At 40.9% G+C, this 22,843-nt stretch overlaps 1 protein-coding gene across 5 annotated transcripts in view; it reads left to right on the top strand.

Moving 5' to 3' along the window:
- The window catches only part of KANSL1 (KAT8 regulatory NSL complex subunit 1), a 171,184-nt gene that overhangs the window by 142,373 nt on the left and 5,968 nt on the right, over positions 1-22,843 (top strand). For 4 of the 5 annotated variants that reach the window (XM_059878568.1, XM_010816426.4, XM_003587457.6 and 1 more), the window contains 4 exons: positions 10,706-10,877; positions 19,816-19,998; positions 20,431-20,619; positions 20,954-21,102. In XM_059878568.1, the coding sequence (XP_059734551.1) occupies positions 10,706-10,877; positions 19,816-19,998; positions 20,431-20,619; positions 20,954-21,102 (693 nt within the window). The remainder of the gene's footprint in view (positions 1-10,705; positions 10,878-19,815; positions 19,999-20,430; positions 20,620-20,953; positions 21,103-22,843) is intronic. The other variant, XM_010816429.4, reaches the window with a different exon arrangement.

Below are 22,843 nucleotides of genomic sequence, written 5' to 3'. Positions count from 1 at the left end.
TGACATTGAAATCAGTGTCAACCCTTGTCTGGCCTCTGAAAGCTCCAGGGAAGAATCCTTTCTTGCCACTTTCTGCAGGCAGCCTTAGCATCCTTTGGCTTGAAGCATCATAGTTCCCATCTCTGCTTCCATCTTCACATGATCACCTTCCCAGTGTGTCTGTGTTCTCATGTAGCCTTATAAGGATGCCTGTCATTGGATTTAAGGCCTGGTTGCTCAACGGCAAAGAGGTCTTCCTGCAAGGAAGGAGATGTGGATTCGATCCCTAGGTTGGGAAGATCCTCTGGAAAAGGAAATGGCACCCCACTCCAGTATTCTTGCCTGGGAAATCCTGTGGACAGAGGATCCTGGTGGGCTGCAATCCTTGGGGTCACAAAGAGTGGGGCATGACTTAGTGACTAAACAGCAGCAAATCCGGTAGTACTTCATATTAAACTGATTCATATGCAGACTCAGTTTACAATTAACGGTCACATTCTGTGGTTCTGAGCAGACATGAATTTGGAGATAGGGTCTGGGAAGGTGTCGCTATTCTTAGTACACTGGCCATTGGTCCTTGTCGTTGCTGCTCATAAGATAGTTGAATCCTTTTCTCATTCTGAATCTACAAGACAGACTGATCGGTGCTGTTCCCAATTTGATTCTTGGATTTCAGCAGTTTTCAAACTTAATATACCTTTGCTCTGAAATATTAATACTTGAACTTTCCTTTATTCCCCCTGCACTCTTCTGTATTACTAAATTTATTATGTGAAGAACTTAAGTTCCCTTTGTATAGAAAAAATTAGAGGTTTACCTGCCTCCTTCCCTGTTTATTTTAATTCTGTGATGTATAAAGACCGGTGTAACAAGCATTGATGTATGCACCATGCTAAATGCTAATATTTTAATTTTTTTTACTTCATGTGTGTTTTTTTTTTTTAATATTAAAAGAAAGTTATAGATCACCAGTGGTCCTTTTATTCTCTTTTATCTCCTTTATCTTCTTTCTTGCCACTAGAAAGAGGTAACCAAAGAGCACAAAATGCAGTAATGCTGTCATGTTGTACATATTCTGCAAGTTGGTTTTGGTTTTTTGGTGTGTGTTTTTGGTTGGGGGGGGGGTGTGTTAATTCAGTATTGTGTTTTCAAGATCTCCATGTTGATATACATAATTTTAGTTCAGCTTTTGTAAAATAGTCCACATTTCCTTAAAAGGCACTGCTTGTGTGGGTGTGTATATTTGTATCCTGTTTCTTGACTTCAGGGTTCTAAATTTAACTCATATCTTTGACTTATTGTGTTCATATCTTCTGTATCCTTTGGTCTGCCTTCTGTTGGTTTGCTTGAAATCTGTTCGCTATGTGTATTGTGCCAGTTACAGTGCAATTTGATTGCCATTATAGCCTGAGCTAACCCTAACACCTCTATCATGTCACATAGTTGTCATTTCTTTCTTGTGGTGAGAATAATTAAGATCTAGTCTCTTAGCACATTTGTTGCTAATAATACAGTGGTATCATCTATAATTCATTGTACTGTGCATTAGATCTCCAGGACTTATCAACTAGTAGTCAGTTTATACCCTTAAACCACCTCTCTTGTTTCCCCATCCTCATTTCTATTTTTTTTTTATTCATATGTGTTCATATAGTTCTAGGATGGCTGGTTTGGTACATCCTAGTTAATGATTGTTATTTCTTCTTCATGTTAATCATTATGTTGTTTCCCTTTTGATCTCTCTTCATGCTTTAACTTTAAATGGGTTTCTTTGGTAAGTACACTTGCTAGATACATCCTTTTCCATCTCTTTGTTTTCAGTTTTTGTGTCAGTAATTTATTTATCTGTAATTTGTTTTTATTATTTTAGTTATCTTTTCAGTCCCTCCCAAATTAGTCAGTAAGTTCATACTTAATTACTTATTTACATTTACCAACACTTTTGCCATTCTTGTTTACTGTTGCTTCTTACATCCCATTCCATTCTTGATGAATACATGTGGTAGCCTTCAAATAGTGGTATGAGCTGTGAAGTCTATATATTAAAAACATACAGAGTTAACGTTTCTGTGTGAAATGTGTATATACGTATGTGTGTATTTGTGAATACACAGTTATATTTTGCCTTTATTCTTGAATGATGACTTAACTACATGTAAACTTTTGTATTCAGCACTTTGAAGATAATTTCATTGCCTTCCAATACTTATTGTTGAAAATTCTGGTATCAGTTTAATTGTTTCTTTATGGAGTATCTGTATCTTCTCTCTGGTAACTAGAATCTTTACACCAGTCCCTTACTTTTAGGTGTTGTGTGTGTGTGTGTGTGTGTTTTGTTTCTATGTTTTGCAATATCAAGGACATATTTAGATGTATGAATTGGTTTTTAGCCAGTAGGTCTTGGTTTTTACACCCTCATTCTGAGAGTTCTTATTTGGCTTGAGTTTTGAAATTTTTCTAATCGTTATTTCTTCCAATTTTTCCTTTTCTGTTCTCTCTTTTTAAATATAAATGTCTGTGTATTGTTGTTGATCTTCATTCTCTGTTCCATATTGCTTCATTTCTTTTTATACTTTGCATTTCATATCTGTCTTCCTATGCTTTATTTCATGTCGTCTTCTCTTACTGTTCCTCCTCTTCGTCAGGAGGAACACTAGTTTTTTTTACTAGTGTTTTTTTACTAGTTTTTTTAGTTGGATTTTTTATTTCAGTGTGTACTTTTTTCCTTAGAATCAGTTACTTTTAGAAACATCCTCTTAAGTACTTTTAGAAACTTTTTTATCCTGTACTTGTCTCATGACTTGTGTTCCTCTCATTATCACTATGAAAAAATTTAATATACTTATTAAAAGTTGTTTTCTAATTTTTCTATTTCTAGTTCACTGAAGACCGCTTCTTCCTATTTCTATAGTGACTTCCTTATAACGGTCTGTGTTCTTGTATGATTTACAATACCTTTCATAGCTCGTCTGGGGCCATGGCCAGGGAGGCATGTTTTCTGTAGGAGTCTTGTGATCCCTGGACTGTGAAAGTGTCCTTACATCACAGTTTTTCCATTAGCTTCTGAAGAGACTTCCAGAATTCAGGTGAATTTGGACCTCTTACATGAAGGTAGGTTGGGACTGGGCTTTCACTTTCTTGCAGTTGGCTTTTTCCACCAAAATACGGAGTAGATTTTAAACTTCCTTGCCACTTCTCTGGCTGTTATCCCAAGACCAGCCTTGGCGTTGAATTCTTTTCTGTTTCTTGCATCTCGGAATTTCTTTCTCCTAATCAAGCCTTTGGCAGTGTGATAAAGTCTGTGGAATTTTATCAGAATAATTTTTTTTTTAATGCACAAAATAAAAGACATTAGCTTATAGGGGAAACCAAGTATGTTGAAACAGTTGTTAAATTTTGTGGTATATAAATTTCTTCAGTTCAGTTCAGTAGCTCAGTCATGTCTGACTCTTTGTGACCCCTGGACTACAGCATGCCAGGCTTCCCTGTCTGTCACCAACTCCCGGAGCCTACTCAAACTCATGTCCATTTCATCAGTGATGCCATCCAACCATCTCGTCTTCTGTCGTCCACTTCTCCTCTTGCCTTCAATCTTTCCCAGCATTAGGATCTTTTCCAGTGAGTTGGTTCTTCACATCAGGTGGCCAGAACCAAATTATTGGAGTTTCAGCTTCAGCATCAGTCCTTCCAGTAAACATTCAGGGCTGATTTCCTTTAGGATTGACTGGTTAGATCTCCTAAATAACAAGAGTTAGCAGCAGGTGTAGTAACTGTCTTGACTTCAGAGTAGTGATGAGCTCATAGATGGTTTGAGGTATCTGCCACCACTGTAATGTGATGGGTAAATCAATTCAGAGAGCACCTCATGCCATGTCTTCCACTCTGAGATTTGTAAAAGACATTAAAGACTTAAAAGTCTTCTGTTTGAAAGAGTATCTTATTTTGTTTCCCAAACTTACTTGATAATGGTAACCTTGGTAAAGTAATCCTGATTAAGCATGTGCATGATTTACAATGATTCCAAGAGAATCATTTCAGAACATCTGCTTTCTGTTCTGTAATCTCTTTGTAGGTGATATTTGGATACTTGGCAATACTGACATTGAAAATGAAGCCTTTACCGACTAACATTTTCCATTTCCTAACATCTCATTGTAAAATCATGAGTAGATGAAGTAGGTGTTTTTTTTGTTTACGTATGCTGAAATAAATATAAAATATGGTGACTTTATTCACAACATTGATTTACTGATGCCATTTTGTTTTCAAGCAGTCTACATAAGGTTGTAGGAAAATAAAAGGTTAGACGACTGTATATTTTCTTTCAGTATTTGGTACACTTGCATTTACTGTTTTAATTGCTGTGCACATACGCTTGATTTTTATGTTACATATACTTCTTAATACCAGTATACTTGGCATTTTAGATGTCACATAAAAAGTGGTCCTTTCTTAAGGCACAGCCTTGTTTCTTATTCCCATTTCCAACTGATTCAGTGACCAGTGCCCTCATGTGTATCATGAACTCTTAATTGTAGTCTCTTCCTCAGTGAGCCCACCAGAAACTCTGCCGTCCAGAGGCTTTCTGCTTAGCTTTTTAGCCTCCTACCCATCCCAGCTTCAGAATTTTCCAAATGCCTTAGGAATGGGAGCACCTGACATGCCATTTGTAGTTTCCTGTCCTTTCTTTTCACTGTGAATTTGGCTTTTGAAGTCTCTAAAGTTGTCCCTTCAGCCCTACAAAATCATCAGAACCTCTGCTCATTTCTCTGTACCCAGAAGTGACCCTCCATCAGGGCACCAGATTCTAAGCATCACTCGGAAATCACCCATTGTTCCCAAAAAGAAGCAACACTTCAATGGTTCTTCCCCCTCTGGAATCTTGGCTCCTCAGTATTGTCATTGTTTTAACATTTCTCTCATATCTTAAAGTTATATTTGCTTTTTTTTCTTTTTAAATCTGGCTGTTCTAGTTCTCAGTAAGTGTTGGTTTGCTGTAAGCTATCCATCATACCCCCTTTCCTTGTAATTTATTTGTTGAGAAAACTGGGTTATTCCAGTTATTTATTTTGTGACTTAGAATTTTCTGATTGTAGTATACCTGTGGTATAACTTTCTCGCCTCTTGGCATATCTAACAATGTTTTTTTGGATGTTGGACATTTAATTTTACATGATTGAAGCATAGAGATTATATTATCTTCCTTTAAAGAGGCTTTGTTTTGTTGGCAGCCAAGTTATTTGAGATTCCTTTTTTCCTTTATTAGAAGGGTGTAGAGTAACCCGGGTCTTCTGGGGTCTTTTCTGAATGTTCCATGCCACTTGACCGGTCACAGTGGGGAAGTCTTTCTGCCACTGTGAGCTCTGGGAACTGTTCAGTCCATAGCTACTTGGTGGATCTTCGCCTGACCTGATGAAGTTTAACTCTACGTGGGATTCTTGGTATTCCATGAACACCTGAGGGAATCTCATGATGATTTCTGGAGCTCTTTTTCTGTATGGCTTCCTCTTCTGAAGAATTCTGCCTCATAGTTATCCGTCACCTGAGCCTCTGCACTACAGTCTCTGGGAGTTTGTTTCCTCAACTCAGTGGAACCATCACGCTCTGCCTGGAACCCCTCACCTGCTGAGCAGTCTGTGTTGTGTGTCCAGGCAGAAAGCCGGGACAGTCACAGACTACCTCATTTGTTCTGTCTTAAGCTGTGTGTTGTCTGGTTTCCTAGTTTATGGCTAAAAGATAAGCATGATCATTCTTAATCCATCATGGCCAGAAGAAATTCTGTGGGGTCGTTGTTTTCTTTTCCAAAATTTCCTTATGATGTTATGCAAACATAGTGTCACTGTGTGAATTCTGCGGTGAGCAGCTGCATCCCGTAGATTCTACTGGTAGCATTGACCACATTTTACCATTATATCCATCCCTCTGTATAGTCCTTAATCTCTTTTAGTGCATTCAAGTCTGCATATAGAAACTTAAATCTAGGTTTTTGTTTTGGTAAGGACACTTACATGAGAAGACATGTAATATCTTGTCTCTCTTGTGTTTTTAGTCAGTAATGGCCATTGCCTGGACCCACTTGTTGCATCAGGAGTTGAAGTTATGTTCTATTCATACCATTTATTCTTTGTTTATTAGCTAGACTATGTCTTTAAAGAGAAAAATGCCCTTTTCTACTATTGGTTTACCCTTAAGTACAGTCTGTGGGGTGGAGCATGATTTGTGTTGATATCCTTTTATCTACCAATTTTCAAGTAATAAGTTGATTTCCTGCCATCTTCCAAGGACAGTCAATAAAGTCTTTGTGGAGAGGTTAGTGTGTGTGATTATGAAGTCATCTATTTAAATATATTTGAGTTATTCAAGCCATTGAAATTATTTTCTATGTTCTAGTTACCATTTTGTTTCTTGGAAACCTCTTCACTCTTGCTCTTGAGTCCTTCCGCCTTGACTGATGTAGTCTTGAGGCATTTCTTCTTTCTCACTATTAATATTTAATGGGTGCCTCTGCTTTGAATTTTACTAAGAATGATCATCGTAACTTGAGCCACCTGGTTCTCAATGATCTTGACCTGCTTGCCCACCCTAGGAAACGTTTAACCTTGTGGTCAGTTCTGGTTGTCACAGAGGTGGGAGGGAGGGTATTACTTGCACTGTGAGTAGAGGCCAGGAAGCTGCTACTTCCGTGCACAGGACAGCTCCTCCCGATAAAAAATTATCAGGCTCTTAAGTGTCAGTAGTGCCTTTGTGAGAAACTCTGACATAGCTAGCACTCGTGTAGTATTTTAATAGCTTGCAAAATCATATTTCTCACAGTCGCATGAAATTGGCAATATGGATCCTTTATTAACAGATGAATAAATTTGAGGGGTCACACAGTAACATGAAAGCTAGGATTTAATATCAATGATCTTTAAGGTTGATGTCCTTGTTTTCCCATCTTCAATTATAAATGAAAATAGTGTGTTTTGTATGACTATACAAGTAACAGAGTTGATACCAGACACTATTCTAAGTGATTTTTATTTTCACAACAGCCTTGTCACATAAGCAGCTGTTATTATGAATGAAGCCATTAAGTAACTTGTCTAAGTTTATACAGCTCAGTAGCAGAGTTAGGCGGAGAAGGCAATGGCACCCCACTCCAGTACTCTTGCCTGGAAAATCCCATGGATGGAGGAGCCTGGTGGGCTGCAGTCCATTGGGTCGCTAAGAGTTGGACACAACTGAGCGACTTCACTTTCACTTTTCACTTTCATGCATTGGAGAAGGCAATGGCAACCCACTCCATTGTTCTTGCCTGGAAAATCCCAGGGACAGAGGAGCCTGGTGGGCTACCGTCTGTGTGGGTCGCACAGAGTCAGACACGACTGATGTGACTTAGCAGCAGCAGCAGAGTCAGGGCTCAAACAGCCTGGCCCCATTGCTCACACTTTTAACTACTGGATGTTGCCCCATGGTTTTTCTTTTACAGTTTAAACATAATAATTTAATAAATAATTTAAAACATAATTTAATAATGTAATTTAATAAACATAATTTAAATCTTTTTAATACCTTTGGGATTTATTTTGACGTGAAGTAGAAATCCAGCTTCTCCTCCCACCCCACCTTTTGCTATCCCTGTGTCATATTTTTAACATGTGGTCAGCAAATCACTCCCTTCTGCCTTTGCTTATCAGAAATTTCCTGGGAACTTTCCCCCTTAGCATTTATTCTTCTGGTCTGTAGTTGGTTTAAATTCCATTTGCGTCTTCTCCCTTCTGTACCAAAAGCGTATTGAATTTGATTATAGATTAATTTGTAGCAATTACAAATTAATAACTTTAAGCTTTGTGCCTAAAATGTCAGTTAAACTTATTCCAGAATGTGTTTTTTTTGTCACAGTCAAGAATAGAGACTCTTTTCTCACTTGTATGTTTCTAAATAAAAGTTGTTTTTAAGAGGATGACATTTGAGAAAAAGACCTGAGGTGAGGGAATAAGCTTGGAGCTAATAGAAGGGCCAAGTGTAAAGGTCTGTGATCCGGAAATTTGCCTACCATTTTGGGGAAGTAGCAGGGAAGTCAGAGGAACTGGTGGCATGAGCTAGGAGAAAAGCAGGAAAGGGAAATGAAGTCAGAAAAGGGACAGAAGTAACAGATGGCGTAGGGCTTTGTGTGTACCATTGCAAGAACTTTGACTTTTATTCCTTGTGAGAAGGTTTTGAGCAGAGAACTGCATCATGGTTTGATTAAGGTTGTGAAACAAGATTACACAATAGTTGAAGGGAGGGGCAAGCAGGAACACCAATTAGGAGACTATTTAAGAAACCCAAATAAGAACTGCAGTTGAGGGTGGTGTAAAGTAGTCAGATCTTGGATACTTTTAGAAGGCAGAGTTGACAAGATTTCATGACTGGTTTTGGGGGTATGAGGAAGGAATGGAGTTTAGGATGAGTCCAGGGATTTTAAGACTGAGCTACTGAAAGTAGAGAAGAGTTAGGAGCACGGTTTTGAAGTCACTTAACTTTGGTTGCCTCTTAAGACATCTAAGTAGAAATGTTGAATGGCCAGCATGAAATTGTGTTAATTGATACACTAATGTCAAATAGTTTTGATATCCAGGAGTAAATCACACTTGCTCATGGTAGGTTGTTTTTCTTTTTTTGTGGGGTTTTTTTTTTTTTTTTTTTTTTAAATAAAATTTGTGTGTATAATTTGACATCTTGTTTTGTGTGTGTGTGTGTGTGTGTGTGTGTGTGTGTTTAAAGTTGCCCAAACTATCCTTCAAAAAATTCACCAAATTTTCTCTTAATAAATTATACTAGCAGACTTCCCGGTTGATCCAGTGGTTAAGTGGTTTATCGCTTAGCTAGTGCTTTTTTTAAGTTCTTATATGTTTGCATCTTTCCCTTTTTCTCTTCATTAGGCCAGTCTTACTGTTTATGTAATTAGTTGCTCTATCCTGTCTACCCCTTTCTTGAGGTGGGTTTGGGAAGAGCAAGGGGGAATTCCAAAAGAGCAGTTCTTGAATTTGCTGTTTCTGTCATGTATTTTTTCTTTTGGTAATTTCAGCTTTTACTTTAATTTTATTCTTAGTTTGGTTTTCTTGTCATATTCTTTTTACTTTACATCCAGTCTCTTAATGACTTAAGGGATACACTCTAGCCGTAAAAAAAATGGAATGTTGTTCATTGCCCACTTGGAGAGCTAGTTCATGTAATGGTTTACTTCATGAGGAGAAAATATACCTCCCTTTTAAGATTTCTTGTGTTGACTTTTATATATTTTTCTAATCTAGTCAGTATTTAAAGTTTTGATGCAGTTTTTGGATTCTAATTACTTAAATTCTCCCGTTCATCTACTGGTGGGTCTCTGGTTTTTGTCCCTGGTAATGCAGGTCCCTCTTTCTCTACCTCAAAATGTTATCTCCCCCAGAAATCCAGCCCTAGTTTAAATAGGTTGCAAGAGGTATTTTTTTTCCAAAACAGTACCAGTTAATGTTGTCTACCAAAAGTGCATATTTAGTTGGTGTAATTTCCTTTCAGAGACAACAGTTGTTGCTTACTAGAATTCTTTTACTTTAGTGTAAGCTGTCCAGTCTGACCTTCACAGGGCCTTATTTGAATACCACCCATCTATGTTGCTGCAAGGAGGAGGGAGTTGAGGAAGGTTGATAAAGACCGAATTGTTCTCATATTTATCTTTCTTCTGTGCATGTCCGTGAAGGCAAACAGCTTTCAAGAGATGTGTGTGCTGAAACTAGATGTAGTTCTCGCAGTCGTTACAGAGTTTCAGTGCTACCCTTTTGTCTTTATTCTGATACTCCCTTGCTCCTAGCATCCCATGTCATAGTGTCATTCCACAGGCAAGTCATTCTTCTAGGACTGTATGCTGCCTGGGTGACTTTGCATGGTCATGATTTGGCAAATGCCAAATCCTAACACTAGAACCTAAGGATCCTGCATTCAGCATGACCTGAAGTTCAAAGCATACAATTAAAAAAAATCCTATCATTTAAAAACAAAACAGAAGTACATCGTTTGAAAACTTAGATTATTTTTCACTGTGGACTTAACTAGGGAGGTTATTTCTTACGGTGCCCACATGTATACAAAAGAAGTTTAATGAAAATGATTTGTATCCCCTTGGAATTAATCTAATTAACGCCAAGACTATGGGTATGAACACTCACCATACCAAATTCGTTTTCATTAAATATGAGCTTTATAACAGTAGATTTCAGGCTAGGTTAAAGAGCAGCTAATGAGTGTAGTCGAGGGAAACTTGCCATGTTGTTTCAGGCCTCCTGGAATTCTTTTTTTGGAGATACGAAAAGAACAGGAAAGGTGTGGTTGGTTATTCATTAGTAAGGCTCTTTAGTGGATGAAGTTGCTGAAGAGGGCAAGTCATGTTCTACCTAGAAATCTGAAGCAGATCACTGTAGCAGACGGTGGAAAAGCATCATGGTGGTAGAAACATACAGGTATTGTAAAGTGTTCTCAGTAAGCACTTAAATGGGCTTCACATAATTAGAAAGCTTCATTGGAGAAGAAGTGGATTTATTAGTTAATTACTTTGAAAGTTAGTGTGTTGGAGAAATGGAAATCTTTTAACAAACTGATCAAACATTTTGTTAACTCTGTCATATATGCATCTAGAGAGAGGGAATTTTGAATCTTTGGGATACTGAATGGGGAGCTGAGTTTTTATCAGACCCTGAATTGAGTGTTATCTGGCTTTTCCCAGGTTCACCGGAATAGCACAGTGCGTTCTGGCTGTGATGTAAACCCTTCCTGCGCGCTGTGCGGCTCAGGCAGTGCCAGCACCATGCCTCCAGAAATCCACTACGAAGCCCCTCTGTTGGAACGCCTATCCCAGTTGGACTCCTGTGTTCACCCGGTTCTAGCATTTCCAGATGGTAAGAAAGGCTCCATGAAGTCTAATGAGTGAGACTTAAAGGGTTCAAAGTGAAAGACAGTTGGCCAAGATTCTGGTACAGTCCAGGTACTGTCCAGGTATTACTGTCAACAGGATATTCTCTTAGGATTTTGCACATGATGCACAACAGATCCCCTCGACCAGAATGTGCCACTAAAACATTAGAGCTTGCTAAGAGATTTCGCCCTAAGCTTTCAGGTGGTGAGGGTGAGACAGTTGCCTGTGTTATGATGTGAAACAGCATGGGCAGCACTGTTCGAGGAGAATGTCTTCATACGGGGGGTATACATGCAATGGTTACGTGACTGCTTTCTCAGGAGTACGCAAGCATAGATCCTCAGAGTTCGCATGTGCTGGGTTTTGTTTTGTTTTGTTTTGTTTTAAGTTGATCTACCTGATAAGCCTCTATGTCTGCTGATTTTCTCTTCCACCTCCTTTTTCATAATTGCTTTTCTCCCACCTCATAAAAGAAAGTCACTCCTCTTATCCATATTGAGTCTTGCTGTGGGTCTTGCTCATCCCCCAGAGTATAAAAACCTTGGGCAGTAGGGACACCAAAGGAGCCATCTCAAGAGTTCATGGCTCCTGAAGAAGAATCCTGTGGGAGTTAAATAAAAGGAAATTTGAATAAATCATGAAGATGGAGGTACAGTATTTTTTTTGTATATAACGTCTGGAAAGATCCTCTACCTTTTCTGTTACTTGAGAATAATAATTTACGTTTAGAATTAATAACTTACATGTGAAATTAACATATTGCACATCAACTATACAGTATTTAAATTTTAAAAATAATCGATAACTGAAAGTAGATTTTACTGGGACTGAAGTCTGATTGAAGAAATAGATTTTAACATGCCAGGGTGTTGGTATAAAATATTTTTAATGTATACTTTAGTTTCTTTTTTTATATAGAAAAAGGGTCTTTTTCTGCTTTATATATAATTTATGTGTTTTGGCTGCACTGGGTCTTCGTTGCTGCGTGCATGGGCTTTTCCCTAGTTGCCGTGAGCAGGTGTTTACTCTTGGTTGTGGTGTACGGGCCTCTTGTTGCAGTGACTTCTCTTGTTGCGGAGCACAGGCTCTAGAGCAATTTGGGCTTCAGTGGTTGTGTCGTCTGGGCTTCAGTAGTTAGGCTCCAGCGCTCTAGAGCACAGGCTCAATAGTTGCGGCCCATGGGGGGCTTCTGTGCTCTGTGTCATGTGGAATCTTCGCAGACTAGGGATTGAACCTGTGTGTCCTGCAGATTCTTTACCACTGAGCCACCAGGGAGGCCTATAATTGTCCTGAGTTTATAATTTTTCTAAAAATTACATTTTGGAATTCCCTGGCAGTCCAGTGGTTAGGACTCTGCTCTTTCACTGCCAAGGGCCTAGGTTCAGTCCCTGGTTAGGGAACTGAGATCTCACAAGCCTCTTGGTGTGGCCAGAAAAAAAATCTAAATAAAGAAAAATTACATTTCAAATGGTGAGGAGTTCATGAGCAAAAATGTTGAAAACTACTCTATAGACTACAGAAGCCAGTGTTTTCATAATTTGGATTGGTTTCATTGGTTTGCAGATAATCTCCCCATCTGGCCCCAACCACCAGAATACTTAAGTTCTCTGAGGATAAGGGACTATGTTTCTCTCCTTACTCTGTCCTTCATAGCACCTTACAGATAGTCTGTACACGTTTTTGAAAGGAAGGTAACAAAAATTGGGGTCTGGGGAATGAGAATTATGTTGGATGTAAAATTTACTTAGTGGTATGTGAAGAAAATCAGGTTTTTAGCATGAGTGGTATATTATCTTTTTCTTAAAGGGACACATAAATTGGGCTTTATGGATCATACTGTCTAGGTTTAGTCAGTGTTGGAACTAGGCAGCTCTGCCTTTGTAGCACAAAACCAGTATGTAGACTATGTATAAGGAGGTGGGTGTGACTGTTTAAATAAAACTTTATTTATAAAAGCAGTCATTGCTGATGAACTATCCTAGAAAATCCCCTCATCTAATTGACAGTTCATCAAACTATTAGATGGCCATAATCCCCTCAGATGTCTTATCTGTTCTTCAAATGATTGGATTCTTTCTTGGTCATCTAAATCTGTTAGCTTCCCCAAGCCTTATTATTAAAACTCCCTCCAACTGTAAGAAAGGGCATGGTGTAATAGTCTTGCTGCCATGTGACTTCTCCTAAGAGTGGAAATATTTAGAATACTTGAAACATATGAACAGTAAACTAGGCAAGGGTTTAGATCAGGAGTGATGGAGCAGTAAATACACTTTAGAATATAATGACTGGAAAACACGAAACATTTTCCTCTATGCTTCAGATTCCAGAGTCATTGACTTTTACCCTCTCCTGCGATTTGGATTATGGCTCATGTAACTTAAGATAATATTTGTATAGCATTTATAGTTTATATGCACTTCTCTTATTTCTTGTCTCATTTGGTTTTCTCAGTAATCTTGTAAAGTTACTTCAGTTTTACATATCAAGAAATAGGCTTAGAGAGGTTGTGGTTTATCTCAGGCTACATAGCTGATGTAGCAGTCTCCAAAATTTAAACCCAAGTAATCTGATTCCTGTCCTTCTTTTCAGTATAATTCATGCTTCTCCCCAGCCAGGTTATTAAGAGAAGTCAGATTTCTGCCCATTTCCAGGCTGCAGCTTCAGGCAGAGACACCAAGACGACTCCAGAACATTTGTTGAGTTATTCTCTTAAGATTACAGTGTTGAATTGCATGGTCTCGTATTTGAATAAAGAAGCCTGAAATCTATATAGTTATATTAAGATTCTGATAAGATCTTTTGCCTGTTGAATCAGTATCAGCTGATAAATATGTTGATCATGCTTTGCCAACAGTATTACCTTGTATAGTTGTGAATTCTCTCCCATCACCTAAATATGCCCAAGACACCTGCCTGCCATCTCCTGTTCCATCATTCTGTAGTCCCTGTGGTCTTTTCCTGTCTCTTGTCTTCTCTCCCCACCTACCCCCTTTTTCCACTCTTGCCTTTCCCCACTCTCTCCCTTGTGTCAGTCACACACACAAACACACACACATATCCTAATTATGACATTGGAGTTTGGACAAGAGAGATGGTCATTAAATTCTCTTTATGAGAAAGTAAAGAATAGTATATATATTTTTTACTTTCTCAAGTTGAGCATTAACATATCTGCCTATGAATACAGTAGACTTTCTGTGACTCAACCCAGGGACCTAATTACTGTGTCTAATATTGTGACTATTGGGATTTTTTACTTGATTCAGACAACTGCCACACTCAGAATACAGAATGCCACATTTGTAAACTGGAAGATTGCCAGGGCCATGAAGATGTGAATAGTGTCTCCTGAAATATTGAGATTGCCCAGATCTTTTTGTGTATAATAGTAACAGTGAAGACTAGCAACCAGCATACTGTGTGGGTCAAAGCTGACCTCCAGGCCACCCCGTTCTTCTCTAGAATACATTTAAAGATGGCAGGACATCCAGCTTTTCATTTTCTGTAGTTTTACTGATGCTTCCCTAGCCAGTGTGTGTACTTGTTGGGATGGGAACCAATTGTAGCTCTTAATCCTAGAGTTCATCTCCCACCTTAGCACACCTTAGCCACTCCCATTCATTTTAGGAACTGCTCCCTGGCTGGAAGGTGGAGACATTAGGGTGTGATAACCCTTTAGTCCTCTGGTGGCTCAGAGGTAAAGTGTCTGCCTGCCATGTTGGAGACCTGGGTTAGATCCCTGGGTCGGGAAGATCCCCTGGAGAAGGAAATGGCAACCCACTCCAGTACTCTTGACTAGAAAATCCTGTGGACGGAGGAGCCTGGTGGGCTGCTGTCCATAGGGTCGCAAAGAGTCGGACATGACTGAGCGACTTCACTCATTCAACCCTTCAGTATTCCAGAAACAGGAGCTTGTTTCCTTATTACCTCATGTAATCAAGCCAGCTAAAGCTTAGCTTGAAATAGAGGATGTATAATGGCAACCCACTCCAGTACTCTTGCCTGGAAAATCCCATGGACGGAGGAGCCTGGTAGGCTGCAGTCATGGGGTCACAAAGAGTCGGACACAACTGAGCGACTTCACTTTCACTTTTCACTTTCATGCATTGGAGAAGGAAATGGCGACCCACTCCAGTGTTCTTGCCTGGAGAATCCCAGGGACGGCGGAGCCTGGTGGGCTGCCGTCTATGGGGTCTATGGGGTCGCACAGAGTCGGACACAACTGAAACGACTTAGCAGCAGCAGCAACCTTGGGGAAAAGCATGTTGACTTAGGTTTGTGCTTAATAAGAGCACCACCTGCTGGCCTCGAAGAGCTCTGCTCTTTTGAGAGAGCTTGCCAAGACAACTAGCTGTATCCATGAGGCTATTGCAGCTTACCAGCAGGAGGAGGAAGTGAGCGTGACTGAACACCATGAGAAAGTGTGCTTGAGAAAATGGTGGATCATGGAATGTCAGACTCTGGCGGGCCTGAAGCTAAAGTATTCTTTTTGTTTGAGGAAATGGCAAACTAAGGTAATGTTTCTTGTCATTGACCTGGTTAAGGATCTGTACCCTCCTGCCTGGTTAATACCACTTTAATGGCCATTGCCTATGCAGGTGTGAACTCTTTCTTTGCTTACTTTCAGGTCCTCTGTGTCTATTTTCAGAATTGTAGCTCTGTGTGGATCCCAGGTGTTATTACTCAGAGCAGGAACTCAGACTAGCAGTTCCTAAGAGATCATTTTTGTTCACTGATTTTGGGGAATTTAACTGAGTCTCTCTTCACTTTTATATGAAAGCTGCTAAAACACAGCAAACTTCTAGCAATGTATAGTAGCCTGAGTCCCATAAACAGTTATCCCTAACAGCTTATTCAGTGGGTTTTATAGGGGAAGTTGCTCTTGATTCTGCTTAATACCCAACTCCAGAGCACAAGGTAATGGTTTACACTTGTGCCAGTTTTTACTTCTGAGCATTTAAAATGGGGGTGGGGTAAGGGTTAGGAGTGGAGTTTTAGTTGAAAAGTCATTAATTAAACGTGTTAGAGTTGAGAGGCACAGTAGTCATCTAGTCTAGCAATAACATACATTTTTTTCTCTCTTGTGCTTAGTGAGATTGATTTATAATTAGATTAATTAACTAATTATTTGAGACAGGTCTAAGGTCTTGGGGTACAACAGCGAGTACTGCCAGGAGCCTGTGCCTGCAGCAGACAGAAGAGGTGAGAGAGTTAGAGCATGTGTGCTGGGGTATCTCCAGCCCTGATCAGATCTTGCTGCCTCATTTTACAGATGAAGATGCTGAGGCCCAGCCAAGTGATTTGTTCTTGTTCTATCCTCCTACTCAGTGATGGAACCAGGCCCTGTGTCCAGGACTGCTTATTTGCACTATAAAAGAGTGGGAGGAATAAAATCACTATGCTTTTGTGGTCCCATTAAACAGCCTATGCAGACTTCCCTCATGGTCCAGTGGTTAAGACTGCACACTCCCAATGCAGGGGGCATGGGTTCGATCCCTGGTTGGAGAAGATCCCACATGCCATGTGGTACAGCCCCCAAAAAGACCAAATAAGAAAAACCAGCCTTTGCCAAGTGAGAGTAACTCTTTTGCTGATGCAGGGGATGTCCTGGGATATAGAAGAGGTGTTCCCCCACTTCTTGAGCCTTCTTTATACCTTTGAACTCAGCCCAACTTTCAGAATTTCTGTAGACAGTGCTTTATTTCCAGTACACCCTTTTCCCCAACCACTCTGAGCAAAGAAGTTTTAATTAATTAAAATTCCCCTAAATTTAATTCAATTTGATTAATACTTCTAAACTCAATTCTTATGTGGGAGATTTAAAAAAAAAAAATTTTTTTTTTTTTTTTTTTAACATTTGACCTTTGGGGTGTGGGATAATCAAGCCATTTTATTGAGGGGCTTGGGCGGGCTCTAAGGGCTAGGAGTACAGTGAGCTCTGATATCCTTGGCCTGGCTGAAAGCTGATTGATCATTTATTTTAAGGGTTACGATAGGTGAATTTGTTTTTAAATGTGTAAAAGAAAGAATGATTATGGAAAAAAATTCACAAGAGCACTGTTCCCAGAGATGTGTCTTATTCTTTGAAGAGTCATAAAATACATAGTCTGTGCTATAGGAAAGAGTTAAGTTTTGCTACACTGCAGAACTCTTTTGAAAAATATTGTATACTCTCCACTTCCTTGGGAATAATTTGAGAACTATCAGATTCCACCTCAGAATTAAACTGCTCCATTCTCTGGGTTTTCCTGGTGTCTCAGATGGTAAAGAATTTGCCTGCAGTGCAAGAGATCCAGGTTTGATCCCTGGGTTGGGAAGGTCCCCTGGAGAGTGCCATGGACAGAGGAGCCTGGCGGGCTGTAGTCTATGGGATCACAAAGAGTTGCACATGACTGAGCAGCTAACACACTTAAGCATTAATTCTTTGGGCCAAAGAATAATTTCATGGTGTAGTGGCTAAGAGTATGAGTTTTAGGATTTTACAGACTTGAGTTTGAATGTTACTTGTTCCTTTCTGATCCCTAAAGGAGGAAATGGCAACCCAGTCCAGTATTCTTGCCTAGAAAATGCCATGAGCTGAGAGGAGCCTGACAGGCTGAAGTCAGTGGGGTCTCAAAGAGTCAGACACAGCTGAGCTTGCACAGTGTTAGTTACTAAACTGTGTAACCTTGACAAGTTAACTCACCTTTCTAAATCTGTTTTCTGTCATTAAAAGGAGCATAGTAATGCATCATGGAATTGTTATGAAGGTGAAGTAATACACAGCACCAGCCACAATATAATGGGTTTTTTAATGTTCACTCACCCCCCTCTTCTTTGCCCCCCGCCCCACTCCTAGTTCAGATTGAGCACATCCTCTACTCTCCCTGGGAGCCAGAACCCCATTAATGTTTGAAGTGAAGTGAAATCGCTCAGTCATGTCCGACTCTTTGTGACCCCATGGACTGTAGCCTACCACACTCCTCCATCCATGGGATTTTCCAGGCAAGAGTACTGGAGTGCATTGCCCTTTCCTTCTCCAGAGCATCTTCCCGACCCAGGGAACAAACTCGGGTCTCTGGCGTTTTAGGCAGACACTTTACCATCTGAGCCAGCAGGGAAGTCCTCCAAGTACATTAAATATAATAAATATTAAGTAGTTCTAGAAAAAGAAGGCATTCCAGAGGTTGTAGTGATTTTTGAAAGATGTAAGGCAAGATAACTATAGAGAAAAAAACTAGGAAAAAGGAGCCCAAAGCCCATGCTTTTGAGTAAACTCTTGTCAGGTAGCAGCCGGTAGGGGGACGGTTCTTTGCCCACACTGAAAAAGGACAGAAAACCAGGAATGGGACCTGGGCATTTGGGTGATAGATCTGGACTTGTTCTGAAATACAGCTAGGCTAGATTTTAACCCTTTTCCATAGTGCAGCGATGTTTCATTCTGTGCTGCAGTGCCGAGTATGGACTCAGGGACTGGGACTTCTGAGTACATCTCAGGTGGTTAATGATTGATTCCCAGGAGGAACTGAGAGCTAAAGTGAGATGTGCTGATCTTCAGATGTAAAAGGAGAAATTTTTCAGAACCCTGAAGAAAGACCCACCTGTATCCCTGGTGGTGAAGTTTCAGAATGAGACTAGAAAAGGAAAATGTAAAGTTCAGATTGCCACTAGAGGTTCTAGACAGAGTAATAGGGCAAGATGTAGAAATAAAGGCATACAGGTTGGAAAGAAAGTAAAGCAGCATTTTGTAAATGATGTACTTGTGTTGTAGAAAGTTCTAAGGATTCCACAACAGCTAACAAAACTTAATGATAGATTTAAGAAGAACACAGGATACAGGCCACTATATTAAAAATTACTGTATTCCTACATACTAGTAGTAAGCAATTATAAACAACTTTTAAAAAGTGATAATGATGACATTATCATTTGTAAGTCATCAAAAATATGAAGTACTCAATCAATTTAACAAAATGTGTATAAGAACTGTACAATGAAAACCACCCAACGCTGATGAGAGGAAATAAAAGAAAATGGAGAGAAATACCACGTTCGCAGATTGAAGGATTTGGTATTGGAGTTTGCCCCAAATTGGCTGAGTCGATACAATACCACAACAAGCTTTTTTTTTCCCACCAAAAGTTTAAAAGAACCTACAAATGATTGAGTCAAATTCCATCATATTGGTGACACTGTAGTAATAGCTTTAAGGATCTGAGAGAAAACTGGTTTTAATCTTGAAATGCTCTTTCTAAAGAAATGACTCAAACTCAAGTCCACATTCTTAGGAAAATAAAAAAAGGAAACTAACAAAATGGAAAGATGCAAGAAAGAGTAGTGAACTCCCCCCAAAAGGTAGAAGTTATAGTTAAGTCTAAAAGATTTAATTTGTAATATTTCAATATTAGCTCATCACTTAAAAACCTAGATAATCCCCAGATAGGGAAGGGGGTGGAGGTCTGGAGGAAGGAGGGCGAAATGATCTAGTTCTTACTAGGGAAAGAGGCAGTGCCCAATCCAGTGCCTGATAAAGTAGCAGACAATAAATAGTTGTTGAAGGAATATATGTCCTGATGAACTTTATGTTGAAAGAAATACCTTGAAATGTTTCAGTTTCTAGAAGAATAAGAACAGGATGTTTATCAGTCTTTGAAACCAATAGAGTTTAACAGATTTAGCGGAACACAAGAACAAAGAAAAGACCATCATAGATCTTGGTTTTGTTTGGAACTTGAAAATAAAAGGCGGCAGTGACCTCCCTGTGAGTAGAAGAGTGACCTTCAGTGATGTTCCAATAAACAGATCTTCCCCTTGACAGTGCTTATTCCTCGCAGTCATCCCACCACTGGGCACATAAGAGAAGGGTGTTAGGTGGGTCTCGCTCCCTGGAGAGCCGCAGCCCAGGGGTCTGGACTGATGGTGGCGTTTTGTGTTTCTTGCAGATGTTCCCACAGGCCTGCACTTCCAGAGCATGCTGAAATCTCAATGGCAGAACAAGCCTTTTGACAAAATCAAACCTCCAAAAAAGTTTTCACTTAAGCACAGAGCACCCATGCCAGGCAGTCTGCCAGATCCAACTCGTAAAGACAGGCACAAGTTGGTCAACTCCTTCCTAACAACAGCCAGTAAGTTTCAGGGGTCCATAGCGTCCTCCAATTACTTTTCTATTCCTCTGATGTTCTCAGGTTACTGGTATGGCCATGGCAGTGTGATGGGGTTGGGAGAGACAGTTGACAGATGCAAGTTCAGCCCACAGTCTTCTTTTTCTGCTCATTTTGGATGCTCTGGGATGGACCGTGAAAGCTGTTCCAGACGTCAGGTGTTCTGGGGCTCAGTGAACAGCCAAGTGGGGCATAGCATTGGGTGCATCTGTGGGCCGGCTGTCTTTTGTAGTCTGGTGTCACATTTTTCTCCAGTTGAGAGCCCGGTGGGCTCCCTGGCCTGTCCTGCTGCCCTGGGTATCTGTCATGGACCTAGAGAGAACTCGAGCTTGGAACTCAAATAAGAAAAGGTTGAGAGAAGATATTTCACAGCTCTTTTTCTGTTCCCCTCTTCAGAGCTGTCCCATCACCAAGCCCGGCCTGACAGGACCCACAGGCAGCACTTAGACGATGTGGGGGCTGTGCCTATGGTGGAACGAGTGACAGCGCCCAAAGCAGAGCGCTTGCTCAGTCCGCCGCCACCCGTGCACGACCCAAACCACAGCAAAATGAGATTGCGAGACCATTCATCTGAGAGAAGCGAAGGTAGGGCCAGGCCCGGCACCTCCGCCTGCATTTGCACCTGCGCAGGGCTTTCTGGGGCAGCGGGCCTTCCTATAACTGCCCCTAGCTGTGTCCTTCACTTGCTAGGAAGGTAGAGTAGAGGGGTCCGACCGCTTCTAAGTGTAGGTCACTCTTAACTGCTGTAGCAACCTCTGCCACCCCCTGCCTCCCATCAGCCAGTTTGCTTCATCTTTTTATCCTTTAGGCTTAGAAAGCATTTTTGCCTTTACTGAGTATTGCGGGCCTTCCTAACTTGTGCTGGAAGTAGAGCAGGTTGAGGTAGCCATGTATTCCTCTTTTCTGTTGACCTCTGCAGTGTTGAAGCATCACACGGACATGAGCGGTTCGAGCTACTTGGCGGCCACCCACCACCCACCACACAGTCCCTTGGTGCGACAGCTCTCCGCCTCCTCAGACACCTCTGCACCCACCAGCTCTAGCCCACAGGTCACAGCCAGCACGACTGTAAGTACCCGCGTGGAGTGGGCCGGACACTCCCTCTGCAGTGACAGCTCCCTCCAGTGGGTCTGGAGGACAGTGTGGAAAGAGGGTCGTGAGGGCCGGGGCAGTTACAAGGACTTAGCTCATCCTGACTTGTGTGTCTTTTTTAAGTCAAAGTGGTGCTATTTAATCCTCCATTACGTTGTTTTCCTTGAGTGGTTCTTAGTAGAGATGGATCTGAGCTGGGCCAGCCATAGAAAGCTTGAGGCGGAGACAAACTCTAGGGTGATCTGTGACTGTTCAAGATACATGGGACTAAGTTTCATACAGAACTCCACAGTACCATGACTCTTAACTCCGTTGGCCTGAGAAATAAACATGAGAGGAGGGATGCAAAAGACGTGTTTGTGGGCCTTAGAGACGTTTGATTTCCTTGTTTTTAATCTCCTGGGGAGTGGAGCTGGAGTGCTAGGAATGAGCAGTGGGTGCTTGGAAGGGAAGGTTGATGTGGAGCCTGTTTTTAGGTGTGCAGAGCAGAATTACAGATGCAGCAGGCTACGCGGGCAGGACTGACATGCGCGCTCACTACGGCAGGCGCTCTGACCCCTGATCAGCTTTCGTAGTACCACTCTCCACCCTGAAAGCAGTTTACACAACCATTCCAAACACACAGTCACCTTAACACTCTCTGATGTTTTCATTCCTCAGAATGTGCCTCCTTGAACACATATACCTGTAGCAGCTTTGTGCCCAGCAAAAGGGTCCTTTATATAGTAATCATCTTAGTAATAATGGAGGTAGTAATAATAGAATGCTGCCGCTGTAAATGTTGACTGTGTCCGTGCTGGGTACATGGGTGTTACCGCATTCGACCTGCAACACCCTTTAAGGTGCAGGGGGTGTAGGAAAACTGAGGTTTTCCAAGGTTAAGTGAATAGCATGAGGTGAGGAGACCTGTCAGGGTTAGAGCTGGGATTCCAACCCAGGCGGTCTGGCCACAGAGCCAGCTCTCTTGGGTCTTGCAGCACAGGGTGAACCTGGGTCGGGGCATAGCGAAGGTGACTTAGGCAGGGGCTCTGGTGCCCCTTCAGAGCTTACATCGAGAAACTTCAAAGCCTGCAAAATGTGCTCACTAGGCTCTGCGATCAGGTGGGAATTCATGTCGTTCTGTCTTTGCTCTTAAAAATCAGTCTTTCCCAGATGACCTTGTTCCTCCCCGCTTCGTCCGCTCCCACACCCACAGGTTTTATCTCCATAGCAGTGTAGTCTCTGTGGTAAGCCATTAGCAGGGATCTCAGAAAAACAAAGGATTTTACAGAGACTAATTCTGATAGAAGTCTTTTCTCAGATCCAGGACTTGGTGAAACTTCAGTGTTTTTTCACATGCCGCTTTCTCATGCCTGGAAAATGTAAACTTAGGCCTGAATCACTTGAAATTTTTACTTACTATCTAATGAGCATCAGTTTTGTACATACCACTGTGCTGACCCTTGAGGTTCTCGTTGCCAATTTTTTTTTCAAAGAATCTGGATTTATTGAATAGCAGGAAGAGTGATAGGCCAGATAGTTAAGGTGAGAAGCTACAGGACACTGGCGAGGAATGGGGAGGAGGGGATGGGCTGTGTGCTCATGCTGGCCGCAGAAAGCCACATGAGCCGACGGGTGCAACAGAGTCACCTCTGTAGTCTTTTTTTCTTCTTCTTGGACTCCCTGGATATGCTGATTTGATAGTTAGAAGAGATGGGGCCCTGAACCTATTTTTTCT

This window comes from Bos taurus, chromosome 19, assembly GCF_002263795.3.
Source record: "Bos taurus isolate L1 Dominette 01449 registration number 42190680 breed Hereford chromosome 19, ARS-UCD2.0, whole genome shotgun sequence".
Taxonomy (NCBI): domain Eukaryota; kingdom Metazoa; phylum Chordata; class Mammalia; order Artiodactyla; family Bovidae; genus Bos; species Bos taurus.
The sequence above is the reverse complement of the archived record's forward strand: the minus strand, read 5'-3'. Positions and strand labels throughout refer to the sequence as shown.